The 22,446-nt window shown below is 46.8% G+C and overlaps 1 protein-coding gene across 3 annotated transcripts in view; it reads left to right on the forward strand.

The window, feature by feature from the left end:
* CASP7 (caspase 7) overlaps positions 1 to 21,215 on the forward strand; it is a 30,868-nt gene extending 9,653 nt beyond the window's left edge. For all 3 annotated transcript variants that reach the window (XM_047824887.1, XM_047824886.1, XM_047824888.1), the window contains exons 3-7: positions 13,494 to 13,630; positions 14,313 to 14,441; positions 15,440 to 15,615; positions 15,973 to 16,102; positions 19,589 to 21,215. In XM_047824887.1, coding sequence (XP_047680843.1) covers positions 13,494 to 13,630; positions 14,313 to 14,441; positions 15,440 to 15,615; positions 15,973 to 16,102; positions 19,589 to 19,812 — 796 coding nt within the window. In that variant the 3' untranslated portion in view covers positions 19,813 to 21,215. The remainder of the gene's footprint in view (positions 1 to 13,493; positions 13,631 to 14,312; positions 14,442 to 15,439; positions 15,616 to 15,972; positions 16,103 to 19,588) is intronic.
* Positions 21,216 to 22,446: the final 1,231 nt, after the last annotated feature.

Below are 22,446 nucleotides of genomic sequence, written 5' to 3' on the forward strand. Positions count from 1 at the left end.
GAAGGGGGTGCTGTTGCAAATTCTCTGGGCGAGAAAGGGAGCAAAACGCCAGCCGAATACGACAGGTGGAGCCTTCGCCTTTGGCCCCAGATGTGCCAGGGGTGCAGAGAGGTAGAAGCAGCGAGACTTTGTGACCAAGAGGGCTGAAGGGCTGAAGAGGGGAGAGGCGAGGAGGAAAGTGGCACCTGGACCCCAGGGAATAGCTGAAGTCATATAGTGACCCCTGAGCTGTCTGGCTAGGAAAGGGGTGACGAAATCCATTATTTCTAACAGAAAAACCGGTGTTTGCCACCTTCCATTGCTTCCCTGAACATTTCTGCTGCCTTGGCCCTGCTGCCCGAGAGCGCAGGACGGATTTGGGTGGTGCCAGGGACTTGGCATGTGATGGGACCAGACCCTAAGTGCAACTCCAGACAGTCGGATTTGCCGCAAAGAGCAGGTGTCCACTGTCACACCTGACTGGTCAACACCGTCTACTTTCACTTCTGTTACTTAAGATTCTAAACGGGAGTTGTTTATTCTGCTGAATTTAATTCATTGGGGTGACCTGAAAATGGCAGAGCAAACGGTCCACCTCCACGGAGTGAGGGACGCTATGCCACAGGTCCGACGTGTGAGCGCAGCAACCACTGTGCTGGAGTGCTCCCCGCAGCTGATGGTGGGCACCCTACCCAGACTGTCCTGTCCCCAGCTCCCTTCTCGGGGCGTCAGAATTGCTATCAGGTGGCACCTCTTGCCCCTCTCTAATTGAGGACACGTGCCCTCCCCTGGAGACCTCAAGGATTCTGGGAAACAAGTCTTCTTTTTCCCCCCAAAGCTTGGGAGGACCCAGTGGCCCCAGGTAGTTCCAAGCTCTCAGACTTGTCTTGGCTTTTTTGCCTCACTGTCACTAGATGGCGCCACAGCCTCGTTTTATTTCCATTCCATTGGACCCTGAGTAAACCCAACTGCTCTTTAACTTAATTTTTTTTTTTTTTGAAAAACAAGAATGCATTAAAATGTTTTCTTATTTCCCGATTATTGAAGAACAGTTGGAAAACATAGGAAACCGCGAAGGAAAGACATGTAAGATATTAACTTAAAATTAGTAAAAGTGTTTTAATTAGTTAAAATTAGTAGAAGTAAAAAGAAAAAAGGAGAAATCGGTATGTGCACAGCCTGCATTCATTTTGAGCCATTGTTTAAGGAACAAGGCCTAAAGTCATCTGCGAACTTATAGAGGGATTCTTCTTGAAGTAAAGGTAACCCAAGCACCTGGCACAGGTTACCGGCCATCCGTGTTAGCAGTGTGGTCCCTGCCCTGAATGTAAACTCAGGTTCTTCTAGAATGTCTAGGCATGGCTACAGAAAATGGCTAATGGCTGAGAATAGCTAATTGCTGAATTTGTAGTATATTAGGAACTATGGGAGGAGGAGGGAGAGCCAGAGGAGTTGGAAGTTGAGTTATCAGGGCCCAGGAAGAGCCCCAGCGACAGTGATGGTCAGGCCAAGCTACAAAGCACACAGATTCTTAGAAAGTGAGCGGAGGCCCACAGCCTGGTGGCACCACACCGGGAGCCATCGAGGGTACGAGGCCAGGCCCCACCCAGCAGCCTCACACGTGTCCTCTCGCAGGCATACCTCAGCTCTGAAATCAGAGGCTTAGTTCTGCTCAAGGTCAGCATTAAGGGAAATAAAAGACAGAGTAGCAAACAGATTTCATGCACTCAGATTTCCCCCGGGCCCTGGTGGAGCCTTTGTGTCCCTGCAAAGAGGTTTGCTTATCCTTCCGTTTACCAGGTGAAGGGGGCAGGAGAAAAGCCTCATTTTTGAAACGTGATAAATCCCCCGTTTTTGAGACGCTGGTTCAGATCCCATGGACTTTGTCTTCCATATCATCTTCGTGCTCTGCCCTGTGTGCTCTTCGAGTGTATTTAATGGATGCCACAGGGTTATAATTCTTTTTCCTGCATTGCAACTTGGGTTTCTCCACCAGTTAAGTGTTATATGTAAACAGATCCCTGTAAAAAATGTGTGTTATTTGCATAATTATAAGAAAGATCCTGGTGGCCTGTCTTTTCATTTGGAGGGGAGGGTGTTTTGGAAGAAGCAATGCTTTGGAATTAAAGAACAGAACAAAGATAGCAGACCTTAACTCATTCCAAAGAATATGTTAAGCAAAAGCCATTCGATCACACCCACTGATTAAGAGAGGCCAGGTCTGGGCCCCCTAAAAGAAAGAGAATGGTAAAATATACCCAGGGAGTTTACTTTTCAATACAGGAAGTCTTCGAATTCATACTACAGAATACTGGATGCCTGTCTCCGAAATTTGTACGTAGACCGTACTAACGATTTAATGCTGTAATAAATCTTGAAGCAGTGATGACTTTAGAATGGCAACAGTGGAGGTGTGGAGATGGACATCCCAGGTTCTGGTTCTGGCCTTGCCTCCCAATCACTAGTTGAGGTACCAGCAAGTCCTTTGACCTCTTTGAACCTCAGTTTCTGCCTCTGCATAATAGGTATATGAATCCCTGTCCACTGGATTGCTTATAAGAATTGAATACAGTAACTGTCAGCTTACTGAACTGCCTGATGAGGAAGAAACTGTACATGATTCCTGACAGGGAAGAAATCATAGAACCGTAACGTTAAAACTGGAAGACGCCTTAAAAATGTGATTTATCCAGCTCCCTCCCATAACAGTCAAGGACGGTGAAGACCAGAGAGGTAAAGTACTTTACCCATAGTCACCCAGCAAGACCAGCACCAAGACCTGGGTCTAACTTGGGGTCCAGTGATCCACCCCATACATCAAGTGCCAGTCACAACTGCAGTGGCGTTGAGCTGGTCAGCCACGTTAATCCACCAGCAGAGTGGGTTTTTTCTTCTACCCAAGTGGGTCAGCAAATTTAATTCTTCGTGGAAATTGCTCCCTCTCTGCCCTGCTTCAGCTGAGGGCTTGGCCAGAGTTCCAGCAGGGCTAGCGATGGGAATTCTGATAGAGGGTCAAGTGCCCGTTTCAGGAGCAGAGAACCACACCTCTAAAGCATGGTGACGGGACCTAGAGACTTTGAAGCTTCCCCCACATGCAGAATAGCTCCAGTTATTATAGGTTATTGCTCTTCTAGAAGGGAAATCATGAGCTAGCTGTATGGTTAAAAGAAAAAAAGTGAAGAAGGGAAGTAAATGATCAGGTTTTCATAGTAATAAAAGTGTTAAAACGCTATTTGTACAGAATTAAGCCTAGGTGCAGAAAAGTACTATGAAACTTAAGACCTGTTGTTTCTCGGGGGAACACGCGGTCACAAGTAAGAGTTGTGCAGTGTGGCCTTGCCTGTTCAAACCCTGAGCTTGCTGGGGCTCAGGGTGTTCTGTCTGGCACGCACGTGTAACAGTGGGTTTGTCCGCGGCTCCACAGATGAGGAAGAATGAGGCCTGGCACTTGGGTGGCTCAGCGGGTTAAGCATCCGACTCTTGATTTCTGCTTAGGTCATGATCTCACGGTTTGTGAGGTCGAGCCCCACCTCGGGTTCTGCGCTGACAGCACGGAACCTGCATGGGATTCTCTCTCTCCCTCTCTCTCTGTCTCTCTCTTTCTTTCTCAACATAAATAAGCATTAAGAAAAAAGACAGAGAGGACTGAGTCCTGTTAGCTATTCTAAATTCTAGAGCCCCCCCCCCCCGCCATCATACAGACAGCAGTTTGAGTCTGTTTCAAGAGAATTCTGTCCTTTATCTCCCTCCTGAATTTTTTTTTTAATTCTTTTATCAATTTTTATTGTCAGAGGTCTCTCTGCTTTGTTTTCCAGGGGAGGAGGCAAGTGATGTGAGAAGGGGAAGGAATCTTTCCCTCCATAGCCTATTTTAAATGGACTTTGTTCCCCAAAGTAAGCGTATGTTTGCAAATCTGGGTTCCAGAACAGAATGTGTGGAGCCAGATTTCTCTCTGCTCACAGACCTGAGCGTGGCCGAGGGTTCGGTTTGCCCAGGATATCAGGTGTTACAGCTCTGCTCTGTCAGTGACACACCTTTCACTGGCCGAGACCTTGAACCAGGAAATTGAGAAAAGCATCATTGTGAGCAGTTTGCTTAATAAGGGTGTTGTTTTTACGTGTTCACACTTTCCTCCTTGCATTTGGAGGGGTGAGATGGGTAGTAACTCCTGGATCATTCACTTTGTTCAAGACGATTGAAAAATGATTTCTATGCCTCATTTGACAATTAAGGTTTTTGGCTTGCCTCTGTAGTCTTTTATTATTTGTACGAATGCCTTGCGTGCTTTTATAAGGCGAAAAATAACCTCAAGCATTTGGACTCTGATTCACCACAAACTCCCCTCCGATTTTTGTTGATTTACTTACATATAATTTTGCCACCTCCTGTAGCTTGGCACTTTGTTGGGTTGCCCACATCTGCACGCTCATCACTTTAAATAGCCGTGTGGTATTTTATTCGACTGAATCTCAGTCTCTTGCTTAGCCATTCCCGTTTCCATGTTTTCACTCTTAAAAATGGTGCCGCTGGCTGCATCTTTGTGGAAGTTTGGGGTATTGTCCCCCCCCACTTCAGATCCCATGCTCCTAGAAAGTCACTTTTTCTCTAGGGAGCTGTCCCGGGGTGGGGAGAATGCAGCCGTGTGGAGCCTGGGCATTTCTGCCGGTCAGCAGAGAAGGGGGAGGCCAGTGTGACTTTCCCAGCCCCAGCGTGAATGGTCCTATGGAAAACTCCAGTGTGCGGTTCACTGCTGATTCAGTCACGGGCCTTCAGGGCCAGGCGGGCTGTGCCAGTCTGCTGTCCCCTGCTGAGCCCCGAGCATGTTGAGTTTTTATTATTACAGAGAAGAAGGAAACCCGCTGCCCAGAGTTGCCGGGCGAAGCCTAGTTCTGATGCACAGGGGGGTCCTTTCGGATGGAGACACGAGGTACCGCCTTCAGTCTTTCCTTTCCTCTCTGCCTTGCTCTGTGCCTTGGTATGTCAGGACTGTCGGGGATACCCGCTGTTAAAATGTTGAAACCATGAATGAATCATCCCAAAAATATTTAGACAAAGCAGCTACGAAAACCAGAGCCCTAGTTCCGAATGGAACAGCCCTGGGGAAATGTGTGCCTGGTGGTGTGTTTACTTTCCTGCTGATGAATGTCTGCAAACAGATAGAGCTTCTGGGGATCCTATTCATGGAGACGCTTTAGAAAATAAACAGTAGCAGGTTTGCGTGCTTCTATTCCCTTCCAAATATAGACAGGTATAATTCACATCTCGAGCAGCCTAGGGGATCTGGACGAGGATAAAACCTGTATTTATCCACTCCGGTGATGGGGAAAATTATACTCACGCCCAGAGTGGATTGTAAAAGTTCATTGTGCCCTTACTGAGGTTTTTTTACTTCTTCGCAAAGTAGGCAGAGTATTTTTGTCCTACAGTGGTTTCTGGTACGGGTTGCTATAGGCTCTTCAAGGACGTCTCTTTTGTATAAATAACCATCAGGGCTTGGTTGTGATTTTGTGCCTCTTGACTTTGTTGAAATGACTGAGTTGCCCTCGCACTGCAGAATTTGAGGTTCCAAAAAACAGGTCCCTAACCGAAGAAGTTAGGATAATCTAGTTTCTTCCTGATAATCAATGCTGGCATTGTCTGTGTTCTTAGCAGAGATTTGAGCCTCTCTGAATGTGTCTGGGAAGAGAAGATAATGGTACTTGCTCATACTGGTGAGGAAATGCAATACCAAGAAAAAATAAAAGACGGTTAGGATTAGGAAGCATTGGTATTCGATTGACTGCCCGTTGCATTTTAGTGCACACTTTTGAACAATTGCTAAGTTCTGCCAGGTTATGGTAGTTATTGCAATCTTGTTTGGCCCTAAGAGCAGTGATTTCATGGCCAGATTTATTTATTTTTTTAATCTGTGGCCAATTGTGAAACCCAGGAGCTTTTAAAAGGATTTAGAACTTTTAATTCACTGTTCTGGTTTGTCATGAGCCTTGCACTTGTGAGCAAGAATCCTGTGTTTCTTCTCAGCATAGTAATCTTGGCCAAAGTCTTCAGAAAGTGAAAAAGGTCAGGATAAAAGCTAGGTTTTTTTTTTTTTTCAACGTTTATTTATTTTTGGGACAGAGAGAGACAGAGCATGAATGGGGGAGGGGGCAGAGAGAGAGGGAGACACAGAATCGGAAACAGGCTCCAGGCTCCGAGCCATCAGCCCAGAGCCTGACGCGGGGCTCGAACTCACAGACCGCGAGATCGTGACCTGGCTGAAGTCGGACGCTTAACCGACTGCGCCACCCAGGCGCCCCAAAAGCTAGGTTTATCAGCAGAGAATTCGCGAAGGCAGAGGAGAAGGGGTGCAGTGGGGGGGGGGGGGGGCGCAGGTAGTTTGGAAAGTGGTAGAATCTGACTTAAATACTGTGGCCAGTTTTTATTTACTATGTCTTTCCCTGCCTCTCATCTATACTTTGCAGAATAAATGGGATAATGATGACGAACAGGCTTTGTAAAGCATAAAACACTATTCAGTGAAATTAGTGATGCTTGTTCCTGGTGACTTAGGGAATGTCTGGAGTGGTTCCTCCTGCCCCGTTGGCGAGGTTTGTCAGATTCAGGACAAAGACTGGTTTTCCAATGATCTGGTCCTGGGGTCTCTGTGCCACAGCAATTCCATGCTCTAGGCTCTTCTGCAGAAAAGTCCTATCAACCCAGGAAAACAAGAATATCCACTTTCAGAAGATCTTATCTCTGGGGGAGGATCACCAGCTGAAGAAGTTTCCAATCTGATAAATGTTAAAAAAAGAAAGAAAGGAAGGAAGGAAGGAAAAAGAGAAAAAGAAAAAGAAAAAAAAGAAAAAGAAGTTTCTAATCTGGGTCTTTGAAAGCTTCTTAGCAGCCTTCTCGTTCCCCACCCCCGGGAGAACCTGGCCCCGCTGAGCTGTGGACCGTTACCATCTCTCTGTGGTGGCTAATTAATTAGCACAGTCTCTTCGGAGCCCTTGAAGCGCCTGCTCCTGTCTGATAGCAGTTGTTTATCTGACGGTCTGCCTGGCTCTAGCAATTGATTTCCAAACAGACAGTAACTCTTTAAGAGCTATTGGCACCGGGATGGCAAAGCTTCCCTCCCCTGACTCTGAGTTACTGCGCCACCAAGGCCACGCAGGGGACCCGCCGAACACCGTGCCAACGAGGAAGAGCAAGGGTGGCGTTGCACACACAGTGGCATTTCCTGGAAGCGTCTCAGTTGCGTTGTCCAAGTAACAGCAGTGTAGCATTTCACTTGACTGTCACCCCTAGGAGACCTCGCAGTTTTCGCGGAAAGCTGTAGATCACACACAGGTGACCCTAAATACGGTCTCGCTGCTGCCGATTGGCACCTTCCCCAGGCCGTGCTTCCCGAGCTGTATCTGGTCCGAGCTTCTGGCCAAGAACCGAGGGTCCCAAAGGCCGTGCCCACGTGGAGAGTCGTGTCTGAGAGCGGAGGGTGAGCTGGCTCTGGGGACCGCAGTGAGAGCTGAGGGTCCGGGGAGCCCAGGCAGCAGGCAGACAGGCTAGTGCTGAGGCCCTCACATGTCAGAGGCGAGCGGCTCCATGAAGACACCCAGGTCCGGCTCTGATCCTCTAGGTCTAAGCTTGAGGCCCCGGGAATCTGGATGTTAATAGAGACAAGAAATGTGGGAATAGGAAACTTCGTGTTGGACCTGTGAGTGACTCTGGGCTCTACCCCTGTGTGGCTTTGTGTCCTCAGGCAAGCTACTGTCATGGGGCCAGCGCCTGACTGAGTGGTCGTCAAGAGCATATGAGGTAACATACACAAGGCAGTGAGCGTTCCAGAATGGTCCTTCTTAGAACTGTGTTTATTACCAGCACGGTTATTGACACGGAGAGGAGGAAAAAGCTCAAAAGGCTAGGGAAGAAAATCACGTGTAAGATCACAGTGAAAAACAGAAACACGGTGTCTCTTTGACAAGTAGCACAAAAAAAGTCTGAATCCAGTAATCTTCAACATAAGCCAAGTAACGGAATCTGTTTGCAGCAGGTGATTTTTAACTACTAAATCATTTTTATTTTTTTTTTTTTTTTTTACATTTATTTCTTTTTGAGAGACAGAGCACAAGTTGGGGGAGGGGCAGAGAGAGGAGGAGACACAGAATCCGAAGCAGGCTCCAGGCTCTGAGCCATCAGCCCAGAGCCCGACGCGCGGCTCGAACTCACAAACCGTTGAGGTCAGGACCTGAGCCGAAGCCGGACGCTTAACCGACTGAGCCACCTGGGCGCCCCGCTACTAAATCATTTTTATTGTAACCTTTTGAATAATTAATTCAGTCACATGTACTAAAAAAGATATACAGTCAAATCCTTCCTCCTTCATGCTGCCCTTGCCCCAGGGCCCCTAGTCCACAGGTAACCACTCTTCGTGATATACAACTACCATTAGTAGTAATAACATTTAGGTACTATTTTCTGCAGGCCATAAGCTGTTCTGAGCGCTTTTTGAATATCAGCTTGTTTATAAGCTGGGAGGCAGATGTTGTCATTTTGTTCTTTTTACAAACGAGGAATCACAGAGGGGTTAAGCAACTTGCTGATCTCTCGGCTCTGTAGTAGAGCCGGGTTTCAGAGCCAGGCAGCCCAGCCCTGGAATTAATGAGTTTACCCATTGTGTCACCCTTCAAGAGTCTTTATGCAGGTACAATCGAATGTAAACGTAGATTTTCCCCTCGTCTTCCCCCAAAGGGTGGTATACTGTTGCTATCGTTTTGTCCCTCTGTTTTCTTTCATACTTAACCTCCGCCTTGGAAATGATCCCACGTAGGGACACAGAGAACTTCCTCATTCTTCCCTGCGGTACCATGTTATTTTGATTAAACACCCTGCCCTTCGCGGTTCGTCCAGGAAGTGGAGACTGAACTGGATCTTTGTACCTGTCTGCAGGTCATTATGGGAGGGGCCGACCGGACACATTTGTGTCTTCCAGCCAGGTCTTTTCACCGAGGCACGCTGTGAAGGTCCACAGTTGGAAATAAGAGCCGCGGCGGGGGTGGGGGACAGGGAAGAAAACCCGCCAGGCCACGAGTGTCTCCAAATAGCCTTAGGGGTCACGCACAAGAGAAGTGCTGCAGTGAAATAACTGTCCTGTGTGGGTAAACATGCAGCAGCTAGGGGCTATCCTAAAAGAGTCGCCTCTCAGAAGTCATTTCTCTTCCCAAATGTGAGGCTGTACTTAATATCTCTGCAGCAGCCTTGCAGGCAGAATGGGAAAAATGGAAGTGAAGGCCTTGCTCTCACTGGAGTCTTTGAAGGGAGAATGGGACAGAAAGGGCGCTAATCCCCAGGAGAGGGTGCTGGGAAGCCTCGAGGCTAGTCAGTGAGGGACTCTGATCTCTTGGACTCTGATTCTAGCAGAATGTATCTATTATGCCGTGGGCTTCGGTCCATATATATATATATATATTTTTTTTTTTGTCCTGGTGCTCTCTCCATCTTGACAGCCCTTTCGTCCTTTTGTCTGTCCAGTTGCATGCTTTAACCCGGTCACAGGGGTTGCTTCCCCACAAGTTAAGCTGCAGATGGAATTTTCCCAAGGCCGGTGCCTCTTAAGAAGATGAAGTCAATGGAGTAGAATTGATTGCTCTCTAATACACGTTTGGGATCTGGAAAGACCTGGGTTTAACAAAAAGCTATTTGGGGTTAGAAGGAAAAATAAACGACGGACTCAAATCCACAAAGAGGAAGCAGATACTCTGAGAGTTCAAGTTAGGGGCCGGTGAGGTAAGGGAATCCCCTCCCTTTTGAAATATTTACCAGGGGTAAGAATCACATTTCATATTCAATTCTAAGGTACTTTTCATAACCATGGAAATTTCTTTAAAGTGTATCTGTCATTATTCCCCTTTTGTGTTCCTTTTTTTAAAAATTTATTTTCCACAGGGCGCCTGGGTGGCGCAGTCGGTTAAGCGTCCGACTTCAGCCAGGTCACGATCTCGCGGTCCGGGAGTTCGAGCCCCGCGTCGGGCTCTGGGCTGATGGCTCCGAGCCTGGAGCCTGTTTCCGATTCTGTGTCTCCCTCTCTCTCTGCCCCTCTCCCGTTCATGCTGTGTCTCTCTCTGTCCCAAAAATAAATAAACGTTGAAAAAAAAATTAAAAAAAAATTTATTTTCCAAATCCTATTCTGATAAAAGCAGAGTCCTTTTTTTTTTTTTTTCATGTAACTTACAACCAAGCCTGTTTTTCTTATAAAGGATGCTCACTGGCATCTTTTGTTTTGCTCATCATTGGGGATGGGCTAATGACAGCTTTAAAAAAAAAAACAACACAGCACATTTATTACTTGGATGTTCTTGTACAGTTTGTTTTAGGATAACTCATATAGCAGATATTGAAGTAGAGTCTTATCTCTTAGAGATCCTCCAGCCTGCTAGACTTTATGCTGGTCTTATTTCGGGTCTTTGAGTGGCCTTAAATTAGCTAAAGACCTGTCAGGAGGAAATGAGAAAATGCAGGGAGAATTTTAACAAGGTCCTGGCCCATAGTAAGCCCTGACAAATGTTAGTTGTTATCAGTACCTATGGAATGGCCATAATTAAGCCACCTCCCCCAACTTCAGAGGCATCAATTGAAGACCAAAGACTGTGTGTGCATATGAAGGACTATGTGCAGATAATCTGCCTCATGCACAGAGGACACTGTCAGTGTGGGTCGTTGACAGGGAATTCAGAAGTAAATCCTACGCTCCCATACGTGGCATGCCCTTGAACACCACAGAAGCCCACTTTGCTGGTATTCGTCTCCTCTGAGCTTTTATGGAGGCCCGGGTGGGGAAGAAGACTCCACAAGAGTGTTGGCTGCCCATCAAGTCGGCCATCCCATTCTGTGACGGTCACAGAAGGCTGTTTGCCAGGAAGGGGGCTCGGTGCTCTGTGAAGGGTTCCCTTGGGCAGATTCTGAGTCTCAGTCCAGTGCTGGTTTGGGCTGCCTCCCTGGGGAAAGAAATGTGGAGAAGAACTGACATCACCCCTCTAGACTAGACAGAAAAAGTAGGGAGGGAGAATCTAGAGTGGTAGAACAGATCGGGGATGTTTTTCTCTGAAAAATCAGACGATATCACGGAAGAAAGTTGGCCTTATTAAAAGTGGAGGATAAAGTGGGGTAGCGGTTGAAAAACAGCAATCAGCTGTCTGGAGATGCGACATAGAGAGCTATTCTGTAATCTGGACCCAGGTAAGAGGGGCGACGGCAAAGGCCATGTCCTTCCAGAGACTCTGAGAAACTACAACAGTGAGATTCAGTGAAGCCTGGCGGAGGGGGGAATACCCTTGGGCCTGCATTTGTCAGGTACCAAGCTGAGTTTTTATTTTCACTTTACTCCTAACAACTTTTGATGACAGTTTTGCGACAGTGGTGGATGAGTCTTCTAACAGATAGGCCAGGGCGTGGGACTCTGAAACACCAACATGGGATGCTGACCGTCTCCTGAGGCCGACGTGTTGGTCTCACTGTGCTCATCACTGCCTGGCTGACCTTGAACAACCCCTGCCTCTCTGTGGACCTGTTTCCTTATCTGTAAATTGAGGGGATAGGACTTGATTCATTCATTCACAGAAGACTTTTTTTCAACCTAATTGCCCTGACTAGAACCTCTCCCGCAGTATTTAACAGAAGTGGCCAGAATGGACATATCTGACCTGTTTTTGACCTTAGGGGGAAAGCGTTCAGTCTCTCATCATTAAGTATGGTATTAGCTGGGAGTTTTTCATAGATGTCCTTTTCCAGTTGGATTAGTGCTATTGTAATCCTAGTTTATGTAGCATTTTTGTCATAATAGGGTGCCATATTTTGTAAATTCCTTTTTCTGCATCAATGGAGTTGATTATATGGTTTTGTCCTTTATTGATATGATGGATTACATTCATCGATTTTTGGATATTAAACTAACCTTGAATTCCTGGGATCGATCACACTCGGGGATGGTCAATAATCCTACTGATTTGACTTGCTAATATTTTTTGAGAGTTTTTGCATCTATAACTATAAGGGATATTGGTGTGTAGTTTTTAAAAATATATATATATATTTTTTTCTTTTTTAACATTTACTATTTTTGAGAATGAGAGAGACAGAGCATGAGCAGGGGAGAGGCAGAGAGAGAAGGAGACACAGAATCGGAAGCAGGCTCCAGGCTCTGAGCTGTCAGCACAGAGACCGACGTGGGGCTCAAACCCACAAGCCGTGAGATCATGAACTGAGCCGAAGTCGGACGCTTAACCGACTGAGCCACCCAGGTGCCCCTCCAAAAAGTATTTATTAACGAATAACTTATATGCCAGGCATTGTTCCCGGGACTGGGGACGCAGCAATTTTTCAGAACAGATAAAAAAAAAAAGATCTCTTCTATTGCGGAGCCTATATTCCTGTGGATGACTGGCACGGCTGCTTTCCACCCACATTTGACCTTTTTTTCTGTGTTCTCTCAATGATGCTTCATGTTCAGCCTCAGTGCCCATGTGCCAGACTTCTGGAAAGCTGGATGGTCAGTGTTTGGAGATTGGAAGGGGACTACTTTCTTTTTTTCTTTTTTCTTCTTTAAAGTTTATTTATTTATTTTTGAGAGAGAGCGAGAGAGCATGAGCAGGAGAGGGGAAGAGAGAGAGAGAGAGAGAGAGAGAGAGAGAGAGAGAGAGAATCCCAATCAGGCTCTGTACTGTTAGTGCAGAGCCCAGCGTGGGGCTTGAACTCACAAACTGTGAGCCTGAGCCAAAATCAAGGGTCAACATTTAACCGACTGAGCCACCCAGGGGCCCCAACTTGCTTTTTTAAGTTGCTGCTCCTTTTGTCCACCTTTTCACGTAACTGCTTCTACTATTAGGTATTAGCGTTTTCTGTATGTGGGTTCTTTCATCCAGTATTATATTTGCGAGATTTGTTTATGTGGCTTCTTGTCGTCACGGTTGGTTCATTCTCATTGTTCTGTAGGATTTCATTATATGCATATTCAGTTTATTCACTGCACGTAATTGGACATATGGATAATTTCCTGCTCGGGGCTATTGCTAGACAGTACCCCTGTGCACATGTGTAGATCTTTCCTTTTTTGCAAACATATTTACTCTACTTTGGGCGATAGCCCCAGGAGTGGAATTGCTCTGTCATAGGATGTGTTTTAAGTTCAGTTTTGGTAGATTCTACGAGTTTTCCACCACGCAAGTCCAAAGTAGGTTCCCACAGCAATGTATGACAATGCCAGGTGCGAAACACGGTCACCAACACGTGGTAGCCATCCTGGTGAGAGTGTCCCAGTATCACACTGTGGTTTTAATTTGCATCTCTCTGGCATGTAGCGAAACAAGGCAGGAGATCCCGTTCGTTTTAAATATGACAATTAAACAAAACCATCTGCCCCCCTCGGGCCTTTTCTTCACAGATACCGCAGCTTTCTTGGGCACCCCTTCCCTGCTAATAATAGAATCCAGAGGCCATTCCCATCCAAATGTCTTCCATAGCCTCTGACTGCCTTTATATTTCCCCAGTAAGAAGAAGAAAAATGGCTCGGGAAGATCAGTCACGACCACCCAGGACCGAGTGCCTGCATATCAGTATGACATGAATTTTGAGAAGGTGGGCAAATGCATCATAATAAACAACAAGAACTTCGACAAAAAGACAGGTAAGTGTTGTGGGCGTAGGCTAACCTCTCCTGTTCTGTCCCATTGTCTTCAACTTGTATCAGACTTTGATTGGAGAAAGGCAGTGCTCATCTGCTATGGCAGACAGCCCCCCATCCAATGCTATTTACGTGTCCGGGGGGAAGGGATGTGAGGACACCAGAAGCTTTGGAATCGAAGGTCCCACCATGTGCATTATCTGATGCAAGACTGGGACCAAAGGGCTAAGAGTCAAGGGGAGCCTTTTGGCCCCAACTGGAGTTGCCATGATGAGGCTCACCTTCTGTGGGTGAGCTGAGTAACCCTCTCCTTTAAGTTTGCTTCATATATCAATTCCACATTAAAAAAAATTAATGTTTATTTCTGAAAGAGAGAAAGAGTGCAAGTGGGGGGAGGGACAGAGAGAGAGAGGGAGACATAGAATCTGAAACAGTCTCCAGGCTCCGAGCTGTCAGCACAGAGCCCAACGCAGGGGCTCAAACTTGTGAACTGCAAGTTTGCGACCTGAGCCGCAGTCAGACGCCCAACAGACTGAGCCACCCACGCCCCCCGAGTTGCTCCTTTAAATTGTGACCTTGGGAGCATTTACACAAGAGCCAGCAAAGCTGCACTTACACCTGACGGGGCGATGCTGGCAGGCAGTTCTCAGCCCGGGATTGCTCATCGTGGGCTTGATTCCCACAGGGATGGGCGTCCGAAATGGAACAGACAAAGATGCCGAGGCTCTTTTCAAGTGCTTCAGAAACCTGGGTTTTGACGTGGTCGTCTACAATGACTGCTCTTGTGCCAAAATGCAAGATCTGCTGAAACAAGGTGCGTGCCTACCCCCTCCCTCCGTCTCCTTCCTGTTCCCAGGAGGGGCAGCACGCCAGTGGGCTCGGAGATGGGGGGCCGCCTTTGCAGGACAGAGGGATTTCAGCCTGGGCAGCCTTTCCTTCGTCTGGACTACTCCATCCCTGTCTGCAGGCTAGGCGGGGGTCTTTCAGGAAACTTAGATCTCTCCCTAAAAAGATGAAATCTTCTCATAGGACAGCAAATGATAGGTTTGGGATCTACAGAACAGTTCCAATTTCAAAGAGTTAATTCGTACAGAAGGAACAACAAGTCTGTATCATTCTGTCCAGAATGGAGTTGAAATGTAAACTCTTCTCTAATTCCCATGTATTTCAGAAGTGTTATTTTTTTGAAGCTTCTGTATTTCTTTTGAGAGAGAGAGAGAGAGAGAGAGCAAGCAAATGTGCACGTGAGCAGGGGAGGGGCAGAGAGAGAGAGAGAGAGAGAGAGAGAGAGAATCCCAAGCAGGCTCACCCTGTCAACCCAAAGCCCAAGGCTGGATCTCACAAACTGTGAGACCATGACCTAAGCCGAAATCAAAAGTCAGATGCTCAACCAACTGAGCCACCCAAGCACCCCAGGAAGTACCTTCTTTTTAAAACAGATTTTACAGATAAGGAAACCAAGGCACAAAATGGTTAAGTAACTTGCCTGGTGTCACAGACCTAACAAGCAGTAGGGCCATGCCCTTCAGCACCCCAGTGTGCTGCCTCCCGGCAGCTGCCTGAACCCCCTTCCACACTTGGGGCGCACATCCTCAGGAGGCAGCGCCATCTTGGTTTCAGACTGAGTGAGAATTCTAGAGTTCTCCGTGCCTCTCGCTTCTCTCCACTGGTCTTCCTTCTCTCTGGAGGGGTGCTCCTGCCCCTGAATACCTGTCCCGGCAGCGGTCGCTGCCAGGCTGGGAAGGAGGACCCTTTTGAGGTCCCGCAGGACTTACGTCTTAACCTTTCAATCTTCCAATGGCTTGCTTGCAGCCTCTGAAGAGGACCACAGAAATTCGGCTTGTTTCGCCTGCATCTTACTAAGCCACGGAGAAGAAAATTTAATTTATGGAACAGATGGCGTGACAGCGATAAAGGACTTGACAGCCCATTTTAGGGGGGACAGATGCAAAACTCTTCTAGAGAAACCCAAACTCTTCTTCATTCAGGTAACCCCCATACTGTCGAAAACGGGAAAGGATTACAGAGTGACTTGGGTCGGATCACTTTTACAAACGTACGTGCTGTTTCGGTCGGGGTTTGCAGACTGGGGTTTTGGTTTTCTACCTCTAAATGCTTCGCATCTGTATTTGCATCAGACCACGGATTGTGAGGGCTTCTTTAAGACACTGCAAGATTTTCATTGGCTCTGGCTTACTAATTCGACACAGGCTTTGTTCATTTATTTATTGATCAAATTCTTGCCGAACCCGCCACGCGTAGCCCTCGGCACCGGGACGCAGCAGTGAAAAGCACACACGTGCCTGTTCCCGACTCCAAGGAGTGATCTCTGCTTTGTTACTTAGGCTTGCCGGGGGACCGAGCTCGATGACGGGGTCCAGGCTGACTCGGGGCCTATCAATGACACAGATGCCAATCCCCGATACAAGATCCCCGTTGAAGCCGACTTTCTCTTCGCCTATTCTACAGTCCCAGGTATCAAGACCATGCCACTCCATCAACATGCAGGCCTGGGGCTGTATCCCTTTCCTCTTGCTGCCGTGCTAAATTCCCTAAAACGCAGTAGCTTCCGACATACAAGTGGATTGTCTTCCGCTTCTGGAGGTCAGAATTCCGAAATGGGATGGCAGGGCCACATTCCTTCTGGAGGCTCCAGGGGGGACATCCGTGTCCTTGCTTTTTCCAGCATGTTTGGGTTCCCTGCCTTGTGTTCCTCTTCCTCCAGCTTCAAAGCCAGCGATCTCACATCTCTGTGACTCTTCTGTGAGCCTGTCTCTCTCTCTGACCACAGCTGGGACAGGTTCTCCTCTTCTCAGGACTCCTGGGATTAGGTCGGGCCCACCTGAGTAACCCAGGTTACGCTCCCCCCTTACTTCCGTAACTGTGATCACATCTGCAGAGTCCCTTCTGCCAAGTCAGGTACCCTGTCCATGGGTTCCAGGGCTAGGGCGTGGACATCTCCGGGGGCCATTGTTCTGCCTGCCACGGGGATGTGTTTGCGTTTCTCCCCAAGTAAGCTCAGCCCTTCCATTTAAGTATCACTACTATTATTGGTAATAGAAAGAGCAAACATTTCTGTAGCACTTACACTTTATAGAATGTCTTACAGAGTGTCTCTTACCTCTTATCATCCTCCTAATAATTGGGTAGGTGGTTAGGAAAGGTGTTCCTGTCTTAATTTTACAGACTAAAAAAAAAATTGAGCTGGGGTAAGCTGAAATGATATGCTCAAGATCCCAGAGAGATTTTGGTATAAAACTATAGCAGTAGCTCAGACCGGGATTCTTGACATTGTGACCCAGAAACAGGCACCAGAAAATGCCAGGAGTGAGCAAGCCTACCCATTTCCCAAGCTCCTTGTCTGCCTTAGTTCAGTAGAATTCCTTCCTGTGCTTTAGTAAAACCTATCACTTAGAAATGCCCTGTGGGGTAGTAGTTCGGTCAAGTGCTTGCTACAGAGGTATTGGTTGGTTACAGTAAATAGGTGTGTTTGGAAAAACAGCTCTGGCAGGATCTACAGATGAGGTTTCGTGAGAATGACAGCTTCACATGTTTTAAGGATCACGTAAAAAAAAAAATAGTTTGGTCTTCCTGCGCTTGAGAGGGAGGCAGTGGCACGGGGTCATCGGTCTGGGTGAACAAACCCAAGGTAGAGCTGTTGGTGTTCTGAGCAAGGTCTGGCAGAAGTAGGGGAAGAAGGGTGAACTCCAGGGAGGCTGGTGAGAGAAGCGTTCATAAAACGCCACCGTAACCGAGTCATGAAAAATCAGACAGCAGGGGAAGGGAAAGGTGGCTTGCCAGACTGAGTGCCAAGGGGTCAGAGGCAAAACTCAAAAGGCTGGACCACAGGGTGTGTTAGCCTGTGGGCTGCTGCAACAAAATGCCACAGACTCAAGGCAGAAGTATATCTCTCGCCGTTCTTGAGGCTAGGAAATCCAAGACCCAGGTGCCCGCCATTTTGGTTTCTAGTGAGGGCCTGCTTCTTGGCTGGTAACCGCCTACTTCTAGCTCTGTCCCCACCCACATGGCAGAGAGATGGTGGAGGGAGAGGGTCTCTTCTGATCAGGACACTAATTCTTTGGGATTGGGGCTCCACCCTCATGGCCTCACTTAACATTAATTACCTTCAGAAAGGCCCTATCTCCACATCTAGTCCCATTAGGGGCTGGGTTCAACATTTGAGTTTTGGGGGACACCGTCTATAGCACAGGATGTGACAAGGCACAGCACGGATTAAACCTGGATAGGTAAACAGGGGGGCCCCACCGTGGGGAGTCCTGTGTGCTATCCTAAGCGGCCTGAACTTCACCCTGATAATGAAGTGCAATGGAACTATTTCAGGTAGGAGAGTCACAGGGTGAGACTGGCTCCCTGGAAGACCATGTAGGTCAGGGGTTAAAGGACATGAGTGCAGGGGCAGTACTGAAATGGAGGTGACTGTCCATGACCAGCCTCACTAGTTCATTGTATTGAACGAGATGCGTTCCGTGAGCCCCTCTGAAAGTGAATTGTGTTCTGGTACTACTAACACCATTGGGCTTAAATCCTTGCACCGGTGGTTACCAGTGCGCCGCGGGAAGAATTCTAAGTGCCTCGATCGTGTCACAGAAAAAGGTTATTTCTGCTTATTGTACATTTATTCAATAAGCGATTGCCATAAATTATAATGGTCTCATTCAACTGGTGAGACCGCTTAGGACTAGGGGCACAAATCACAGCTCATCATGGAAGCCAAGGGCGACTTTATTTTGTTGCATGCTGTCCTTTTAAACCGGAGGGAATGGGGGTAAGTGAGGGGAAGATTCCCTTGCCCCTGTATGGAGGCATCAGCAGGTCCACGGCTTTACAGCTCATGTTAAGATATTAGACAGTATTGTCACTTCTCAAGTCACAGGCAGTCACAGCACTGTAACCAGAACGTCCAGACCGAAATAACAATTAAAACCCTGAACCTAATTTGGCTTTCCATTTCTTCTGATCCCAGATCAGCCCCGCTATAGGTCTGAGGTGCTATGGGGGCCTTGATCCTTCCCCTTACCTCCTCCCCCATTTGCCAGATCCTTTTTAGGTTCTCCCAGAGCCAAAGATGGGAGGGAGGTGAGTTAAGGTAAACTCCGGGTCCCATAGTCACCTGGCTTCTTGCGCTCTGAATCGGTGAAATGCTAAAGGCTGGGTGCTTCCTCCTTGGGCACTTTCCTGAACTGCTGGGTTTCCTGGACCCTACACCTCCTTGGCTTTGGATTTGTGTCTCCATTCCTCACTGTGCGTCGTGATTCCTTCCTCCTCTTCTGGGCATCCTCCAGGGCACTTGTCCAGCCTCTTCCTGCTGAGGTCTCCTTGTCCCTCCAAAATATCGTGTTGGACAGGACCCAGGGAAGACTGAGAGCCAGACTCTCTCAGCCACAGACCATATTTGGTCCATGAGAAGCACACCCCTTGCCCTTCTGATGGTGGCCTTCCCACAGCTGCAGGCTCTCTGGGCTCTACCCATAAGGCGGTTGGTCACTCAGCCACCTCTTACTTTCAGATTTCTCCATGAGGAGCTTGGCTCCGGTTCTGGGTCCCTCCAACAGCAGGAACACATCTCAAAATTCTCTGAAATCTCCTGCAAATTCCTCTCTTGTGAGGCTTGGATTGGAAAGTAGCTCTGCCCCCAGAGGACAGCGAGGAGTTCCAGAGTTAACAAAGTGCTTCTCCGGCATTTCCTTTGAGCACTTGGGTATTTGATATGCATCCGCGCAGGAACACCAGGCCTTGCGTTGAGCATCTTTACACAGCCTTCTAAACCTACGATGTGTGCTCTCTGAGCACACGAGCATAATTCTCACCGGGGACTTGCACGCAGAGAAGAGTAAGATAATTTCAGAAAAGCAGGTGTGGAGGCCCCGTACACCAAGAGCTCATTCTTGGTGGTGCGGCCAGGCCAGCCGATCTGATCATCTCCTTTCTGTCTTGTTGAAGGCTATTACTCATGGAGGAACCCGGGCAGCGGGTCCTGGTTTGTGCAGGCCCTGTGCTCCATCCTGAACGAGCATGGCAAGAGCCTGGAGATCCTGCATATCCTCACCAGGGTGAACAACAGGGTGGCCAGGCACTTTGAGTCCCAGTCTGATGACCCCTACTTCCACGAGAAGAAGCAGATCCCATGTGTGGTCTCTATGCTCACCAAGGAACTCTACTTCTGAAAATAACCATCCCAGGGATGCATTCTAGCCGAAAAGCTACGGATCATTTGTTCATGAGTCTTTTTTTTTTTTTTTTTTTTTAATGCTCTTGAAATACCAAGAAATTCTAAAGGATTTTAATTTCAGGAACACTTGTTGATTCAACAGGAAAGAAACTTTTCTGGTGCTGTCTTATGTACCTATGTTTTGGGAGAGTTTTGGGTTTTTTTTTTTTTTTTTTTTTTTTAACAATGTTATCCATTTGATGACTTCGTAATTTCTTCTTAAGACTAATTTTCTGTTTGTACTTTTCTCCTTGTTGTCTCATTTAGTACATACAACAAAAACGACCTCTGCAGATGACTCTCGGCTGTGCCCACCATGATCAGTGGTGACACGGCAGACAGAGTCCTATTTGCACCTGGCAAAGAGCGTTCCAGTGCTTGAGAAAAAGCAGTGTGTGTTCACCTGTATTACAGAAAGTGGGTATTGAGTGTGATGTGAGTGATTTTTCATTGGCTTAGGGCAGATTCTCACGCAAAAATTCCCGGAGAAGTTAAAGGAGAGGGAAGAAAAATCAATGAATCTAATACGTATCAGACAGAAAACAGAAGCCATACTAGGTGTTTCAATAGAAGGGTTTTAATAGAGGAGATTGACTTACAAAGATAATCAAAAAGAAGCCAAATAAAAGGAATCTGGTACCACCGAGGGCTATGAAAAGGTGTGGTTCCCTTAAGCCAGAAGCTGGGGTAGCCCACAGGAACTGGCCACATGGGCATGGTGGGAGCTGCCTGGTGAGAGCTGGGATCACCCAGGGATAGTGGGGGTTGGAGCCATGGCACAGACAAAGCCCTTGCCTGAGATGGGGCAATACCAGCCGAGTCAGATATGGAAAAATACCCCAGCTTCATCTCTCCTGCCCTGAGTCTCCCCCTGGCACCCTACCCTACCAGCGTTACCTGGAAGCCAGCTGGCAAGGGCCCTTGGAAATGTGATTTCATGCAGTACAGAGCACAGCAAAGCCTAGTGAGGCAGGTCAGGAACAAGAAATGGATATCAGAATGGCCCATAATGTGAATAGAAGTCATTATATTACCTGATATTCAGCAATTCCTCCATTCAATCATCTATTCATTGCGTTGTCAGATAATCTACGTATTGCCCACTCTGTGCAAAATAATCTTTTTTTAGCTTTAACATATACCTGGAACTTGTTAGATTATTCCAAGCCTCATTCTGAGTAAATTTCTTGTTACCTCTAATTCTATTATGTGGGCAACGTTTATGGCAAAGATGCTCGCACTTTGTTTACAAGGTTACTTTTTGAATTCTTGATAAGTTAGTATTTTATTCTGCCTAATAACTGGTTAACACACAGATGTTCATATTTATTGATTAAAATGTGGTTGCTTAATTCCTAACCTGCTCAGTTTGCTTTCCTTCTAAAGTTTTTTATGGCAGTGGAAAAATGGGAAAACAGGATACAAATTGACCTCACTGACTTGACCTCAACACATAATATAATTCATGTTTCTTTTGACGCTGGAACACCAATAGAACAGTAAGTAAATCATCACTTAGGAAGCTCAGAATCTTCATGTAAAAGGTTAGTTAGCTTAGAAAGCTGGTTGCAGTGGGCTACCATTTATTAATTTGGCAACAAAATCAGATGGAGTAGAAGTATTTTCTATATCAATAAGAACATTAACTTTAGGGCCAGTTTATTAGATTTGTCTCTGGTTTCCTGCCATCTAAAGTATACCAAATGTACGAAATTTAAGTGTAGATCATGAATCAAGAATCAACAAGCATTCATCCTATCTTTCTCAGAATTCACCAGCTGTGTGTTCTTTGGAAAATAGACCGTCCTATTTAAGGAGCCTCTCATGGAAATAAATGTGCCTAAGTGCATTGTGATTGGAAGTAAAAATTATAGCACTCTAGTTACTTACCTTGTAAGCTCGCTTAAAGATCCCAAATGTCAGGGTTTGGGGCTTTTTACCAAATTCTCTGAGCGATCATAGGTATTAAGGTCACAAATAATGAACATTCCTTCATGTCCTTTAGACGCGCTGTGTAAATGGCTGTTAAGAAAGAGCCTTCATCCTTGAATACTTCATTGGGCAGACACTATGCTTATCAAGATCCGAAATCCTGTTCCAAGTTGGTTATGTGCTCAGTCACACCTCCATTCTTAAACTTTTCTGATCCTTTTACAAACCAAAGTTCTGATAAGCGCTCAAACCCAGTGATTACACATTCCTAGTTGTCATTGTTATTTAGAATGCAAGCTGCCCCTTGCAGGAGGAACAGGCAAAAAGCACCCTCTTGGCTCATGAGGAAGACAGTGCACGTGTGTGCTGTCCTTGCTGGGACAATGGGCTCAAGTCAGGATTTCTCTTTAGTTTTTCTCAAGGTGCCATCAGCCTGTTTTAAGTGTTAGCTATTAATAACACTCGCAGTCCGCTTTAGGCTCTGCCCTGAGCGTTTTCTCTGAGCAAATTTCCATAAACCATCTAAGCCTATTGTGTTTATGAATTGCCCAAAATAGGTCTCGGAGTGCTGGAGTTCAGTGTATTCGCATGGTTTAAAGGCTCGAGGAAAGAAAGGCTTTTCTGTGAGAAAGAAGATGATGTCTTCCGGAAGGGCACA

This window comes from Prionailurus viverrinus, chromosome D2, assembly GCF_022837055.1.
Source record: "Prionailurus viverrinus isolate Anna chromosome D2, UM_Priviv_1.0, whole genome shotgun sequence".
NCBI classification, from domain to species: Eukaryota; Metazoa; Chordata; class Mammalia; order Carnivora; family Felidae; genus Prionailurus; species Prionailurus viverrinus.